Source organism: Bubalus kerabau, chromosome 14, assembly GCF_029407905.1.
Source record: "Bubalus kerabau isolate K-KA32 ecotype Philippines breed swamp buffalo chromosome 14, PCC_UOA_SB_1v2, whole genome shotgun sequence".
Taxonomy (NCBI): Eukaryota; Metazoa; Chordata; class Mammalia; order Artiodactyla; family Bovidae; genus Bubalus; species Bubalus kerabau.
In genome coordinates, this window is record NC_073637.1 from 27,001,137 (window position 1) to 27,018,895 (window position 17,759).

General features: G+C 39.6%; 1 protein-coding gene across 1 annotated transcript in view; it reads right to left on the reverse strand.

Moving 5' to 3' along the window:
• Positions 1-661: 661 nt before the first annotated feature.
• The window catches only part of TOX (thymocyte selection associated high mobility group box), a 314,252-nt gene continuing 297,154 nt past the window's right edge, over positions 662-17,759 (reverse strand). The window contains exons 7-9 of the mRNA XM_055546055.1: positions 9,782-10,171; positions 3,288-3,439; positions 662-2,985 (exon numbers count right to left, since the gene is read on the reverse strand). Of these exons, the coding sequence (XP_055402030.1) occupies positions 2,949-2,985; positions 3,288-3,439; positions 9,782-10,171 (579 nt within the window). The 3' untranslated portion in view covers positions 662-2,948. The remainder of the gene's footprint in view (positions 2,986-3,287; positions 3,440-9,781; positions 10,172-17,759) is intronic.

The window sequence follows — 17,759 nt, forward strand, 5'->3', positions numbered from 1 at the left end:
GCAACAAGGTAAAAATGATCCCAGAGACTAGCTTTCATCCTTAGCCATGTTCGCTAGTTTGACAAACTCGAAGTTGTTATGTGACTGATTTTCCATTGTCAACTCACTCACAATGGAATGGCAATTGGGGTTTTGGATTATTTTTTCTTGTGGACATTACAGAGACAACTCAACCTTCTCCTAGGTGCTGTCAGACCTTTTTTCTCTTTTCTTTTCTAAAGAGTTATAACTGTGACTTTGGTGTGCTGGGAAGGATATTCTATGTTCAGCACTATCGCCAAGTCTCTCAGAATGCCTTTCCTGGAAGTCTGGGAACCCCATGGAGAGCTACATAACAGAACTCGGTGGACATCATCACTGTTCCTTATGGTTACAAGTTGGGAGCTGCTGGGCCCAGGCTGCATTCTGGCTTCGTGAAAAGTGGAGTTTCTCGGGCAACATCTGACAGAGGGTGTTCTCAGTGTTTCAGGAAGGAACACCTGTGGCTGGGGTTCATTGCTTCTGGGCCTAATCACTTCTGCCATGGATTCTGGGATCTCTCCTCTGGCTGGGTGTGTCTTTCAGAGACTGATGGATATTCAAATAGAATACGGTCATGCATCATAAGAGTTTTTATTTATGATGTATTTTCTTTTATTTACATTTTTTCCCCACTGTTTTTGGTGTTGAGTATCAACACTCTCTCTACCCTGGTTGCACACCTGCTCTAGAAAAACTGTAAACAACATTGTACTTTTCTGTGGAACCCACCTGTCAAAGCTGGTTGTTCTCATCCCGATAATTAGTTTCTCAGTTTAGACGTGACACAAGTGAGAATGTTACTTTAGCATAATATAATAAATAAAAGACATTAGGTAATTAGTAGTGCTGGTATATTTCTAAAATACTAAACAGACAAACAATAAACTGTGAACTTAATCACATGAGTTCTTATACAGTTTCAAGACAGGAAAATTAGAGCTCTCAGCTACAGTCATTTTAATAATCACATTGGATCTGCATTATTTATTAGTTATTACATGCTCAACTGATTCAAGGGTGTACAAGGCCTAAAATCATTTCAAAGCAAGCATACCTTTTGTTTTTTGAATTCTGACTGGATTACATAATGCATATATTTGTATTTAGTTAAATTGCTAAGTTTATTTCACACACTCCATGAAAAAGACATCAGCCATTCTCTTGATTTCCAACCAGACTGGTTTTCTTGCTATAACTCTGTAAGGGCATAATTTGCTCTTTCTGATGTAAAAGCTATGCCAGCCTTCAGCCAGATTCTCAATGCTTTCGGTTCTTTAGCAAATCCCTAGTACCCTCAGAATTCTCTTGGAAGACCCAGGAGTTCTGGAAAGAGAGTAGCTTGTGGAGGCACAAATGGCAACAAGATCCTCAATTTCTGTCAAATGTCACACGGGGAACGCGTCTCCTTTCCCTGTCTGGTTACTCACCTTTCAGTTTTCGATATTCTGGACATTGTGCTCTCCTTTTCCTCCTGTCCTAGTTTAATTCCTAAATGTTTTCTGGATTTTGTGAAAAGCATGCAGCTTGAGGAATTTGACTGATTTGACTTTAATTCTTTTTTGGGAGGGGGAGAGGGAGGAAGTTTACAGAAATGACTAAAACCAGCTGAGAAGTTTAAAGAATTGACTAAAACCAGCTGAGAACCAAGAAGCCACCTTTTCCTCTCAGGTAGGGAGCTCATCTGTTCAGTCTTGGAGCCTGTGTGACTTTTAGGGCAATCTTCTGTTCTATTGTATGAAGAAAGAAATTCTTAAATATCACAGTTTTTCATTTGCGTCAACCAAAGAAATATAGAAATAGAGGCTGGTTACTTAAATTTGCTGCTAAAATGAAAAGTAGGTTTGGCTTTATTCACTGTAAAAACTAAATTATAAAGTATTCACACCAAGCGTGAATTTTTTTTTTTTTGCCAGCAAAAGTTAAAACATCAAAGAAACCTCTTTCAAATACTAACAAATTTACTTACAAACACCTATATTTATTATTTCATAAATAGGCGCAACAGTTTCCATAAAAAAAGATTAAATACAGACACAGTATGAAGAAACAATAATACAGAGCCCTATGTAAAGGTTATAATTTAGCTGTTTTCAATCTCTTTCTGCATCTAATAAAATACCAGGTAAGCATTTGGCAGTTTTATACATGAAAGGGCTTAAATGACATTTTCTAACCATTACACAAAAAGTGATACAAAAAAGCAATTTTTCTGTAGTACAAAATAAACGGTGTTTGCGCTTCCCCTCACACTAGTTTCTTTTTGTCTGATCAATGAGACAAAGCCAATTTGTTTTTAAATTAAAATCATTTGGGAGTACGTTTTTTTCAAATATTTTGAAAATATAGAACTATTAGTCAGTTGTTTTAAAAATGAAGTAAAAATATGAATGTTTGCCAATTTAACCCCTATTGTGAAATCAATAAACTGGAATGAGCCAGTTTCAAATCACAATTTAGCTACAAAAACATTCACATTTTATACTCTAGGAGAGTGTGACATAGATGCTATTTACAAACTTGCTATGACTGCTACATCAAGCCATTTAAAAAGTCTTTAGTAGTTTCATATAAACACCCATTATGAAAACCAATGGAAAATCCAGGACTTTTATCCAAGACATCTATAGTTGCTAAGGCAGTTACTATAGCGCAGCACTTCACAGCAAAAAACCAACATAAAATCTGAATGGTCCAAAGTTCCTTCAGGGAAGAAGAAAAACAATGTCCATAAAGGATTAAAAAAATAATAAAGATAAAGAAGCATGACTATTTCTTCCAGAGTGGGTGACCCACAAGCTCAAATGGTCCTAAGTGCTTAGCAACTTGTATTTTTTCTAATAAAATGGAGAACTGCCTTGACTGTACAAAGCAATCCACGGTGAAGACTTCCCTGAATGCCTCAGTGGAAAGAAGAGGTGTCTGGAGTTTCAGGTAAGGTACAGTGCTTTGTCCCTCTGCATGCCCCTGTGTGGAGAGAAAATAGACAAGCAACCGGTGTTAACAGGACAGCCTTGCTACGGGTGACCAAGGGGGACGTGTCTGTCTGCTCTAGCTTGAGGGATGGGGTTGGGCACGGGGAAAGCACACAGTGAAAGCCAACAGAGTTTAAAGGCATTTACTCTTGGAATGCTTAAAAATTTCTGGTTTTGCGAACATGGAACCGTTCCAGATTATCTTTTGTAAAGCTGGAAGAAATAAGGGATCTTTTTACGACATGCCTGTTATGAGAGCTGTGTGCCACCAGGTGGCGACGGCCGGCCGCTTACCCACTACTGCAGTAGTCGCTATTCCAGTCCACGGGCTGGGTGGGAGGATTTCTGCACCCAGAGCGCACGTATTCCATGGCCTGGGTGACCACTTGTGCAGCTGTAGATGTAGGATTGATTATGGTCTGATAGTCGGGTTGAAGATTAAATCCCTGAAAAGCAAAGCAAGTCCACAAATGAGGATCAAAGTGCCTTGTTAAGAAGAAAAGCACCTAAATATTTAGCCACTGTTTGGAAACACTACTACCTTCCTGCTTGTGCCCCTGCAAGGGCAAGCTAATCCCAAGAACCATGAAAACTTAAAACAAAGATGGAAAAGAAGGGCCCACACTCCATCTTTCTTACCTTTCCTTCCTTTAGCCATGTGTTACTTGACTTGTACTCTTGAGCAGATACATCGAATTGAGAAACAATGTAAAATTTAGAAAAGCCAACTCAACCAAAACAAAGAGAAAAGGCCCTAAACCCCTCAGAGTTTATGTTTTCTGTCTAACCCAAGGATACATTAATAGTTAATCCCCAGAATATGCAACAGAATCTTTTCTGAAGGATTCAGGCAGCAGGTGGCTGAGTGTTTTATTAGACTACACCTATTCACATATTGTTCTCAAAACCCTTTTTCTTCATTCAGTCACAAAGGGACCATCTGCTTCTTCTTTTATTTGTACTTCTTTCTCAGCTAAAAATTTCAACCAAAGCTTTTTAACAGTTGTTGGACTAATATAAGGAAGGAGATTCAAAACAACTTGCCACTGGAAAACACAGAGTAGGAAAAGTATAAGGCAGAGAAAATATTTTAAAATTGAAAAGTCTATTAACTGGCAAATAATAATCAGACTTCAGGAAGGTTCTTTTAACACACTGGTGTGGTGAAGTGTTGACTTTTAATCCTTGCAGAGCTATTAAAAATTCAAGGACAGAATCTCTGAAGTAGATAGCTATATCTGGTAAACAAAAAGCATTATACGCTAAGAGTTATTTTTAGCTTATCTGGTGAATTCAAGAGCTGCATAAGCAAGCTTTGCTGGAAATGACCAAAAAAAGCAACTTAATTAATCTCATGGTTGTCTGTTTTTGCAGCAGATTTCATACATGGTTTTTACCCACTGAAAAACCAAGAGATTTAAAAACAAATCATTTTCAATTTACTTGCAGGGAGCTTCTTTTGAAGGAATAATATTGTTGAGATTTTATCTTTTAAAAAAATTCAGCAGAATGATCAGAGAATTGATTTTGAACTAAAGCTATTTCCTTGGACTTTTATTCATTTGCAGGTACCCTGGGTAAAGATTCAAAGACATCTATTATCAGATGTCCTCAATTCTCAATATTGGCTTTAAGGTATTAAATTATTTTCCATTCAAGGGATAAAGACTTCAAGCCAATGTCCAGGCAAACTCCCAACAAAGCTGCTCATGAAAGACAGAGCACTGAATGACTGGAAACAAATCACTGAAAAGTGGAGTATTCAGTCAGCTTGGTTATTTGACCTCACACAGCTAGAAAGAGTAGTGTTTCCTAAACTAACAACTGGTTTGTGAGACGGAAGTTTGTTTATGTAGATACCACCTGCAGCTCCAGCCATAAACATTTTCCAAAGCAGGGGGCATGAGAAGCGAGAGGAATATAACTGGATGTTTGGTACTCCAACCCTTTCCAGGCTGGCGTCCACTCTTTCTCTAGACCGTCTTTTATCTCTGTCACGCATGGAGTTTCAGGATGGTCCTGTAATGTCTTAATGGGGCTTACTGTCCAGTTTTCTGGACCTCTTTCCCAAGTGTCTTGTGTAATGCTAGGCAGACAAACAGGAAAAAGTCCCCAGGGAGAGGAACCTCAGGCTGATTTTTATTTCAGCCCCCTCATCAGGGCTGCCCAGTGACCAGAGAGTGTGTTGCTTATTGGATATTCTCAGGGTCAAGTCCATAGTAGTTGCTCAATAAATCATGTTTTCCAATAAATGAATTTTAACATCAACTATTTGATGCTACTCTTTGAAAGCCCTGGGGAATATAACTGTGTAAATACCAAGGCTTTCCTATCTTTTTAATGTAAAGTTCTCCACATTGGATTTTTGCACAGTCAACAAAACATAACTTAAAAGTAAATAAGTCTTAAAACTAGAGTAGTTGAAAATATCTCATGTTAGGTGAAGGTATGGAAACATATGAGAAAGCAAAAAATAAGTAAAAACAAACCAACCTGCTTCTATCCAACACCACACAATCAAAGAACAGAAATGACCATTGCTTTTTTCTATCCAATGAACATGGCCCCTCAAAGTTGGGAAAGAGAGTTATCAGGAGAACATTAATTTTTAAGTGATCAGTTTAAGACTTAAATGGGTAACTTCAGTTTATAAAACCAAAAATGATGTGTTATCTATGAAGCTCAAAGATTTAAAATTTAGCTAACTTCAATGCCTAAATTTAAGATCACTAGTATTAAAACAACTGTGGACCAAGGAAAAGACAAGCAAAACCTGAAGAACATAATTTTACTTGCTTTCAATTTAGAAAATGAAACTTTCTTCTGAGGACTGTATTAAGAGATGCTGAGGTCAAACCCAGAAATAACGGTGTTTTTATTATTGTTGTAAGTATGAAACAACAATGATGATAGAAAGTTTTGAAAAAATGTTTGCTTAGTGATCTAATTAAACAAGACTGAATATTTTGCATTTTAATGCTCAAGAGAAAAATCACCAACTGTTTTGTAGCATGCCTGGAATTTTAAATTTCATTTTCTGGTGCCAGATTGAAATAAAAATAGGAAACATGATAAAGATTAATTTGATGTCAGAAGGGACATTTGCTCTTTAATTAGATTTCTGTAGCCCTAGCAGTTTTGTTGTGCCACCATATCAAGTCCTAAAAAAGCCTGCAGCAATACCAAACCGTGATCCTCGTATCCACACTTTACTGGGAACTAATTTCATTTCCTGCCTGTCTGGAGAGGTCTTTTCAACAGGCATCAATGTTTTTGTCTTCACAACTGATTTATTCATCAATCTCAATGTGATTTTTTTAAACCTTTAAATTACACCCAAATCCTAAAGCAGCTGTTTATTACACAAGGAAATTGAAAATCTGTCTGTGTGATATCATACAAAGATTTTTTTCTTAGGTTATAAAGGAAGTTGACAGATATTAATGATTTTTTTCTCTTGACCTCATTCGACAATATAGTGAACAGAAAAAAAGGAAGAAAACTGGACTAAAAAATAAACCCCAGGTCTATGGGTTTAGTGTATAAAATATTATTCTAGAAAAAAAAAAAAACTATTACTCCTAGTGGATGATATGATCATTTTTTAGGATACATTCATTTTCAAAAGGATAATAAAATAGCTAAAGTAATGCTGAAATATGAAACATTACTGTAAAAATACAGTAGCCATAAACTTTCTTGCTCTTTCTTTCTCTTTTTCGTTTTTTGGTGTTTGAAAATGGGAACATGGCCAGGAAGCAAACACCTTCTTGATAAAGATGATGAATCCAACAGGTCTACTTCCAGCCATAAGCTTTCTACAACACACGCTGATGACATGAACATTGGCCCCACAGACCACTGTGACTGTAATAAACTGAGTGACATGGAGGCGTGACGGACACTCTGGATCTGATTTTAGGATTATCAATTCGTTGAGACTTCCAGTCCTCTTAACCTGCAGGATTCTCTCCAGGGATCTACCCTGACTCTGACCTCACTGCCCATCACTCTCTGTTCCTCACCATGCTCCCCACTGGCCTCCTTTCCATGTCCTGGATAAGCCACGTTCCTCCCAGTTGGCCCTCCAGGCCAGAGGAGTCCCTTCTCCTTGCTACACTCCCTGCTAGTATCCACCTCACTCCCTTCCCACCCTCTGGTTCCTAGAGGCTGCCTCCTCTTGAGAGATGCTTCTTTATCTGTCCCAGCCAAAGGCCTGCTATTCCTTCACACATCCTGCAGTTTGTCCCCATTTAATTCTTCCCATGGGATCCTAATAACTTACCTGTTTATCTTATTCCCACTGCCCCCCCTCTCCATTCCACCCCCAACTCTGATGTGAGCTCCATGGGGGTAGAAGTTACTCAATTTCAGCCAGCATCTGGCATGTGTTAAGGGGTTCAACAAATCTTTTTTGAATAAATGAAAAATTTTAAAACTTTTAAGGATTTGAGAGTCTACAAACTAGCCTGTAATTTCTTCTAATATTTAAGCTTCTGCAACTCATTTTTTTATTCCTTCATTTGTTAACTTGTATCTTCAGTAGTTATTTTATTGACTGCATACAATGATCAAGCATCAGTGATTTTAGTCACCATGGTCTCTGCAGCTGCACGGACTCTCCATTTTGGGTTCGTGCCATTTTGTCTTCTATTATTAACGTAAGTTAAAATCAAGTCCTACCATCTCAATAAGAAAACTTTCTGAGATACACTAATAGAACTCACTTAAATATTGATGAGTAACTTGTCCAATGTAATCTGCCCTATTTTTTCCTATTAAGATTCTATATGGAAAGACACATCTCCTGAGTTTCCAAATGTGGCCTTATGTAATTCAGAAATGTTTGAAAACTATTCAGGGTCACAGCTCATCTAAGGTATAGAGTATAAATAGACAATGAACTGTCTCTGAGTGGATAAATTAATAAAAAGTGTTCTCTCTGCACAGAGCTCTGGCCCCCAACCTGGGGAGTGGACCACATACTCTGTATTTTTTTCTCTGGGAAAAAACACCTCTCACTACAGCACTGAGAGCAAAACATGGGCCCTCAACTGGATAGTACCCTTAGGCAGAAGTCAACCCACCCGACCGAAGGTCTCTCAGCTCTTCAAACACTATTGGTTCATTAAAATGCAAGGAACCCACGAATGTCCCTTTTATCAAGAGTAATGTCTGATGGAAAGAAGGACAACATGGCCCTATTAATGTCACTCACTGGTCACAAACCTGCCGTAGACAAGGAGGTTGGTCTTTCCCAGTGAGTTTACAGCTCGTCTGTTCAACAGGTAAGTCAGTCATCTGAGCTTTATCAATATCCTTGGCTTGAGGACCAAAGAAGACTTCGGTAGAGAGATGAGTCCTTTGCTCTCCATGATCATTTAATCTCAGAACTAACTAGGATTTACAGAGCCTCCCAAGTCTTAGGAGAAACTGTTAAGAATTGACAAGAACGATTCATAGTGAGAAGCAGCAGGCCTAGCATTTAAGAATCAAGGGAGGATATTGTATACCTATGGCTGATTCATATTGAGATTTGACAGAAAACAACAAAATTCTGTAAAGCAATTATCCTTCAATTAAAAAAAAAAAAAGAGTACTGAACAGAGCTAAGTTTGAATTCTAGCTCTGACCTTTGGGCAAGTTAGTCAACTCTGCTGAGCTCTGTCTCCTCACCTGTGAGATGAAGACAAGGTCAGGACCTGCACTGTGAATTTTCTGAAATTAAAGAGGAGGTAAGGTAACGTATTAAGGTTTGTAATTGTCACCTCTTGTATTGTCTATAATAACAATAATAAAAATGGATTTGGGACTATGTATATCTGATTCTTATTTCTGCCTCCCCTCCACCCCACTGTGGCCAATTATAGACTATATCAGAGGGCTCCTATATCACTCTTATAGGAAGACTCTGCATATTTCATTATAGACCTGGGAACAAGTCATAGGATTAGGAAAGTGATAGGTTAATTTAATATGCTTTGTAGTTTCTACCTTGACCTGTTTTTTTAAAAACACATTTTTAGGATTTTTAAATGCTTTATATTCAGTTTACTTTACATCATTTGCTCCTAATTCTCAAATTTTAAAATAACACTAAAATCCAGAAGGAAAATGATTTCAAAGACAAGTTAAGCTAAGACTGCACACAAATAGTTTCCATAATTGTGGGGTAGACATGGAGGCTTCTAAACCTCCTGTGTTTTCTAATGTAGAAGCCAGATATCCATTTTAAAATAAAACTCTGGTTAGGTTAACATTTTCATTTCTTAGGACTCTTAAGGTTGTACCAAATTTGATACTTCTGACCAGAAATAGTAGGCCTGATTTCATCTTGTAGGATTTGTTGGATTCAACAGGCGTATCATCAAGAATTTCTCATTTCTGAATAATATACTGATTATATATGTATATGTGTATATATATGTGTGTGTGTGTGTGTGTGTGTGTGTGTATGTATGTACATATGGCAGACTTCTCAACCCCAAAGAGATCTTTAGCAGTAGTGGCATCTGAAAACAACAAATGTGCCTCACTCAAAGGCAGAAAACAGGGAGAGTGATGAGAAAGATGGGTACCGTGGGAAAGAAGTCAGGGATTATGAAAGGCAGAAGCTGTTGTGATCCTGTGAGGCTGCCTGACTCACCCCTGCAAGTTAATTCTCAGGAAGCAGAGATCTCCCATTCTCTCTCCACTTACAGAGAAGAATGGAACCCCCACCCAATCCACTGGAGGAACAGACCCCCCAGCACCTCTGAAGGGGAGCCCAGGGCCCGGCCCACACATACCTGCTGCATGGTGGGGGAGTGTAAGGCGGGCTGGACCTGCATGGGGAGCTGGGTCCCGAGGGGCTGCTGCATGGAGAGCGGCTGGTGCTGCTGCAGGTTGAGATGCTGGTGAAGAGGGGGGCTGATCTGGAGGGGAGGAGGGGGGGACACGGCCATGTTGGCTATGGAGACAGTCACTGGCATTTGGTTGTTGGCCTTGGGTGCTATGCTCCTGGGGAGACTGGGATGCATGGCGGTTAGGGGAGGGTTCATTCCTGGCTGTTGGTGGTAGTGGGAACTTAGGTACAGAGCTGAGTGGGCCTGGCTGGGCCCGGGGAACACTGACGGCGGCTTGGCATTGATCAGCTGTGGAGGCTGAGCCGTCTTCACGTCAACAGGCTCGCTGTAGCTCTGTGGAGAAACAAACAGGAACCGAGTTAAGAGGCAGACACCCAGGTGCTGCTTTTTCTTAGCAAGATGCTCTGTGAGTTCACTTGTGAACGGTCACGTGGATCAATACCTGTTCCTACTCTTGACTCCAAGAACTCTTCCATCGTCACTTGCCACATGACCTTATGCAAGCCTGAGCTCATTCCACCTCTTTTATGAAATCTAGAACAAGGTACGTTGACATTTTTTCTTTGCTTAGATGTTAAGCTCTAATTTGGTGCCTTTTCTCATCATCCAAAGATGAAAAAATGAGGGGTGCGTGTGGTGGCTGCAGTCAGTGTGCTACTGGGAACAACCAGTGTGGCTCACTCGGAAGGGAAGTCAGTGAGGGAGTTTATCTGTTGACTACATGCTTCGCTTTTTATTTTTCCTTTTTATATTCTCAAAGAACCTTGACATTAGATATTGCACAAAGAAAACAATGTTGGTTAATGAAACTGGATAAGGAAGAAAGAGTTCAAAAATACCTTTCTGAAGTCATATAAAACCACATTAATATATCTTCAAAGTAACTGTAGAACTCATCTTGATTTTTAAAAAGAGTTGGTGATGAATTGTCCTCAATAATGAACTGGATAAAAATAAACTCTCTTAGAAATTTTAGACTCCATCATAAATTAATATAATTTTTCCTGAATTTTTTTACACACCTTCAAATGGTCATTTCCTAATATCTTTTTAATTGACTTAAAAACTAGACATTTCAGTGGAAGTTGAAAAGTATCAAGAGTGAACCCCAAGGTGTTTCTTCTTGGGCATGAACCTGCCTCCTACTTTTGCTGAGAGGAAGAGACTGCAAAACAAATGCTAAGTAGTGAAACCAGGTGGAGAAAGAAGATGCCCAAATTTCCTTCTGGAGAAAAAAGTCACTTGGTCAAAATAAGGTCTTGAAGATGCATCTGTGCCCTTATTCAGTGCCTCTGATGTCATGCTTCTTCCATCAATAAGTCAACACGAGCCTCTTGTTACCCAGCACAGCAGGGCCTTCCTGGGCTCTCCCTGCTCAGTCTCTGTGCAGCTTGGGCACTTTAAGGAGCCTGGTTCATCACACATGGTGACAGGAAACTCCATGTAGGGACTTCATTGCACAAGTCAGCCAGCAACACAACTCGTTTCCTCCCCACAGTGGAGGGGATTGAGTGAGAGCCACAGGAAGAACGGTTATGTATTATGTGTGCTGACTGCAGGAGGCCAGGCTGGGGTGCTGGACTGGTGGCCTCACAGACTCTCTGCATAGGAATGACCTGAATGACATCTCTAAAAATACATCAACCATGGAGACGTGGGGTCCTGCGAGACCCTGATTACTCCATGCAGAGTAGAGAGTAAGGTGAGCCCTAAAGAATTCAAGCTCCTCCAAAGAACCTTCTCATTATATTTTTCTGTGTCAGTAGTGATGCAGTTTTCTGAAACAGGAGTAGACATTGACTCCCTGTCTTCTGCGTTAACATGAAACAGGTCAAAAATTGTTCACGAAAATTTTCAAGGGAAGGCTTTGGATCAAAAGAGTTTTACTAAATGTAGTACCTAAAAGGAACTTTCAATTGATTAAAAAAAAAATTCAGTCATTTACTTTCTTTCTTTTTCTTCCATTTAAAAATTCTTATTGCTGGTATGCAGAGCAGTGAACAATGGGTTAATTCAGGCTGTGTAAACAGGGACTTGTTTTACATCAGAATAACATAGACTGCAGTGATATGCCTCAAAAACCATCCCATATATGCCAAGAAGATTATGTACTTGTTGTCTGTGTGTTTAAGTCATGTGGGAAAGTGTTTTCATTGTGCTGCATTCTCACTTCTTTTCCCAGTTGTGGAAGGGCTAATTTCATATTTAGTCACACACTGTGCCAACTTCAATAGGAAAGGAACAATCACACAACAACCAAGAGAGCTACAAAAATCAATACGTTAGGGCATCTTCCTTTTTGCTTTATAGTTGCTTTAATTTTTTAAACAGAAGAAAAATCACTCACAATTCCTATACTATCAAAATTATAAAATATATGTCGTTGTAAAACGTTTTCACTTTTTATTTCTAGAGCCAATAATCACATCATTATCCAGTGACATGATGCACACAGAGCAGTAGACAGGTATCCTGAGCATGTGTGTGCACATGTGTGTGTATGTGAAGACAAAAAGACATGTTCAGATATGTTCATACATTCATCTTAGGTATTCCAACAATATTTAAACAAGCCTAAAGGCAGTATATTGGGTTGGCTAAAAAGTCTGTCCAGGTTTTTAGGTATCATCTTATGGAAAAAAGCCAAATGAATTTTTGGCCAGGCCAGTACCTATGTTACATTTAGAAATCACTAACTGTAGTAGGTACAGACACTCAGCAAGAAGGTGGGCTGGCTTCATGGACCAGAAGTCAGTCCTGGTGAGCAGTTTTAGGGACAAAAAAAAGTTTTAGGGACTTTGCCCCCGACACAGTTTCCAAACTGTATTAGAGGGGTTTGTGGAAAAATAAATGTCCTTCAAAAACAAGTTTCCATGACAAAATATGTGTGGGAAGAGCACTGGGTCAAGGGAGGTTAGGAGGGCTCCTCTCCTGCGGGACTTGTCAGAGCCTTCAGTGTGTAATGCACACTGTGAATTTCCGAGGGACTACCAGAGAAGTCTTTCCTCAGTGGGTAATTTCACTGAAATAGTCTTCAATTGGAAACTAATTCAGAAGATGAATTAATAAATTACACAAACATCTAAAATGACAAATAGAACATACATTTCAATTTAAATAGTCATATCTCTTGCCTCAAATAAACTAATTTGTATTGCCCCCAAATACATACTTAAATTACATCCATCTAGGTGTAATATCAAAATTATCTTTTGTTTCATGTTTACCAGAATACTATCTGTATAGAGAATTTCATATTCTAGGCCAAGAACGGTGACACCATTTCCTGAAGGAATTAGCAAATTGGTAACTTCTCAACTGTAGCCTAGAATTGCTAAGGCATAGGGCTTCCCTGGTGGCGCAGACAGTAAAGAACCTGCCTGCAATCCAAGAGACCAGGTGTGATCCCTGGGTCGAGAAGATTCCCTGGAGAAAGGAATGGCAACTGACTCCAGTATTTCTGCCTGGAGAATTCCATGGACAAAGGAACCTGGTAGGCTACAGTCCATGGAACTGCAAAGAGTTGGACATGACTGAGCGACTAACACTTTCACTTTTCTTCAGACACAGTAAGGCAAAATTCAAAATAAACCATGAATCAAATTCTCCTGAATTTCACTTTCGAAACTGTGTAGAGATAAAGACAGACACACAGACACAGACAGAAACCTACTTGAGATACTTCATTGCCAACTTTGAGAAGATTCTCTTTTCTCATTGTAACTAAACACAAAATCAAGACTGCCGGGAGAAATAGCAATAATCTCATATACGCAGATGACACCACTCTTATGGCAGAAAGCAAAGAAGAACTAAAGAGCCTCTTGATGAAAGTGAAAGAGGAGAGTGAAAAAGTTGGCTTAAAGCTCAACATTCAGAAAGTTAAGATCATGGCATCTGGTCCCATCACTTCATGGCAAATAGATGGGGAAACAGTGTTTATGTTTTTAGGTTCCAAAATCACTGCAGATGCTGCTGCAGCCATGAAATTAAAAGATGCTTGCTCCTTAGAAGGAAAGTTATGACCAACCTAGACAGCATATTAAAAAGCAGAGACATCACTTTGCCAACAAAGATCTGTCTAGTCAAAGCTATGGTTTTTCCAGTAGTCATGTATGAATGTGAGAATTGGACTATAAAGAAAGCTGAGTGCCTAAGAATTGATGCTTTTGAACTGTGGTGTTGGAGAAGGCTCTTGAGAGTCCCTTGGACTTCAAAGAGATCAAACCAGGCAATCCTAAAGGAAATCAGTCCTGAATATTCATTGGAAGGACTGATGCTGAGGCTGAAACTCTAATCCTTTGACCATCTGACGTGAAGAAGTGACTCATTGGAAAAGACCCTAATGCTGGCAAAGATTGAGGGCAGGAGGAGAAGGGGACGGCAGGAGGAGAAGGGGACGACAGAAGATGAGATGGTTGGATGGCATCACCGACTTGATAGACATGAGTTTGAGTAAGCTCTGGGAGTTGGTGATGGACAGGGAAGCCTGGTGTGCGGCAGTCCATGGGGTTGCAAAGAGTCGGACGTGACTGAGCGACTGAACTGAACTGAAACACCAAACATTTTGTCTATACAGCCATTTGTTTGTCATTTGTCTTCTCCATTTTAAAGCATGAAGAGATCAGTACTGTTAAGCTTACTTTGAAAGAGTGGTATTTTTTAATCACTACAAGGACTATAACAAGTCAAACAGATTTCCCAAACTAAGGATTTAGACAACACTTGAAACAATTTTTAACACACACAGAGAAAAATTTTGGGGAAGTTACATGTTTTCCCTACACTTTTGAAGTCGTTGAATATACCAAGATAAATAATGAAACTAGCCATGTGCCTAAGCATGGCAGGCACTCCATTGGGGGTTCTCTTCCTGCATTCTCTCTTCACCATAATTTCCTGCACCATCAGGGAAGGATGTTTTTGGGGGGCTGCATGGCTTGCGGGATCTTAGTTCCCCCACCAGGGACTGAAACTGGGCCCTGGCAGTGAGAGTGCTGAATCCTAACCACTGGACCACCAGGGAATTCCCAGGAAAGGATTGTTTAAAGGTTGGGACTAGAATCCTATGTGTCCCATGCATCTGTTACAGTGCCAAGTCCAGAGAAAACAGACATATTTGCTGAGTGACTGAATGACTGTCCTTGAACAATACTGGGAGCAGTCACCGTTGCCCTTGCTGACTCCTGACGAGACATACCGTTCCTTTAAGGAGTGGGTTTTCAAATCTTTGAAAACTCACAGAATATCAGATTGTTCTTTACCATCTGCTCTCATCATGAACCACACCCTTTGGGAAGAAGTGGGAGATTACAAGCCTAGCTTTGCTCTTTAGTTGGATCCCGTGGTCTCTGCTCCCCAATGGGCCGGGATGGATGGCAGGAAGCAGGGAAGCTTACTGTGTTTCACCCCTATCTTGAGAATTTGTATCTTTATGTAGAGATCCACTCATTTAGGCAGGGAAAAAACTTGCTTGAGCCTCACTTCTCATTAATTCTTAATCAGACTAATAAACAGACACAGAGTTGTTTCACTGTTTTGGAAGACAGGCAAAACAAGTTCATTTTCCATAGCAAAGTGTCATGAATGCATAACCTGATTAAATGGAAATATGAAGAAATCCTAAGTTTAATACACTCGCACCATCATTTTTCTTTGAATTAAACTATGAAAGCAAGGCTTGTTGCTGTTGCTTTAGTTGCTAAGTCATGTCAGATTCTTTTGCGATCTCATTTTGCAAATAATGATACTGTATATGAAGATCATTATGCCTTCCATTCAGAAACTAGAATTACTTTCTCATTCAAATAAAATCATTTCAATTTGTTTCTAATTCCAAATGCATTAACCACTTTAACTTAGTGGTGTGTGTTTTGTGTCAGTCACCTGCCAAATGTAATCCTATCAGTGTATACACAACTGAAAATCAGCCCTTGAATGTGACATTTTCATGGGGGTGAGTGTGTACTTGTTACTGGTTTATGAGTAAGTTCTAGTTCCTGCTTTCTTTTGGGCCACTGATTCTAAAAGATGTTTTCTATAAGCAAAATGGTGTGTGTGTGTGTCCAGGGAGGGGGGCAAGGGGAGACATTTTGGGTCTTTCCAGTAGTCTTTCACAAAGGATACAACTCTATAAACATCAAACTACTTCGTATTAATCAAGTTGTTGATTGCCCGAGATAATTTCAATCCCATTTACTTTGTATTATGAAGATAATATTGCATAGTGTATAAATGCTCCCTTTCTAGGATGATAAGTGCTATAAAAATGAAAGATTGACAAAGCAACTGTTGTTTAAAATAGCAAAGCATAAACATAAGACATAAAGCTCAGTGGATGCAACAATATAGGAGTTGCTGAACCAAATCAGATTAATAGTCCATCTAATTTGATTCTTGTTTCCAGCACTGACCAATACATGATGCATTGGAAATTAAACAAAATTTATGCACTTACTCAATTGCGCATTGTTACTTTTGGAAGGAAAATTCTTCTTGGTACTTGCAGGTGATTAGCTTACACCCTGAAGCATGAGATTTTATTATCTTTAAATCACGATCTGGGCTTACAGAGCTGCAAGTTTTATGTGAACAGTCATAAATTGATCCATTCTATTTTCAAATTCAGTGTCTCAATAGCTCTCCTTGGCATGAATTCTATAAGTTACACTCATCTTATAAGAAGAAATGATTTGTTTTGAATTTAGTCCCTTTTAATTGAACTGAAGATTGTATTTATTATTGGTCATGGCAATACACTGAAAACTTTCTTAATTTAGTTCAGTTCAGTGGCTCAGTCGTGTCCAACTCTTTGCGACCCCATGAACCGCAGCACACCAGGCCTCCCTGTCCATCACCAAATCCCAGAGTCCACCCAAACCCATGTCCATTGAATCGGTGATGCCATCCAACCATCTCATCCTCTGTCATCCCCTTCTCCTCCTGCCCTCAATCTTTCCTAGCATCAGGGTCTTTTCAAATAAGTCAGCTGTTTGCATCAGGTGGCCAAAGTACTGGAGTTTCATCTTCAATATCAGTCCTTCCAATAAACACCGAGGACTGATCTCCTTTAGGATGGACTGGTTTGATCTCCTTGAAGTCCAAGGGACTCTCAAGAGCCTTCTCCAACACCACAGTTCAAAAGCATCAATTCTTAGGCACTCAGCTTTCTTTATAGTCCAATTCTAACATCTATACATGACCACTGGAAAAACCATAGCCTTGACTAGACCAACTTTTGTTGGTAAAGTAATGTCTCTGCTTTTAAATATGCTGTCTAGTTTGGTCAAAATTTTCCTTCCAAGGAGCAAGCATCTTTTTATTTCATGGCTGCAGTCAGCATCTGCAGTGATTTTGGAACCCCAAAACATAAACACTGTTTCCACTGTTTCCCCATCTATTTTCCATGAAGTGATGGGACTGGATGCCATGATCTTAGTTTTCTGAATGTTGAGCTTTAAGCCAACTTTTTCACTCCCCTCTTTCACTTTCATCAAGAGGCTCTTTAGTTCTTCTTTGCTTTCTGCCATAAGAGTGGTGTCATCTGCGTATCTGAGATTATTGATATTTCTCCTGGCAATCTTGATTCCAGCTTGTGCTTCCTCCAGCCCAGCGTTTCTCATGATGCACTCTGCATATAAGTTAAATAAGCAGGGTGACAATATACAGCCTTGACCTACTCCTTTTCCTATTTGGAACCAGTCTGTTGTTCCATGTCTGGTTCTAACTATTGCTTCCAGACCTGCATACAGGTTTCTCAAGAAGCAGGTCAGTTCAGTTCAGTTGCTCAGTTGTGTCCGACTCTTTGCGACCCCATGAATCGCAGCACGCCAGGCCTCCCTGTCCATCACCAACTCCTGGAGTTCACTCAGACTCACGTCCATTGAGTCGGTGATGCCATCCAGCCATCTCATCTTCTGTC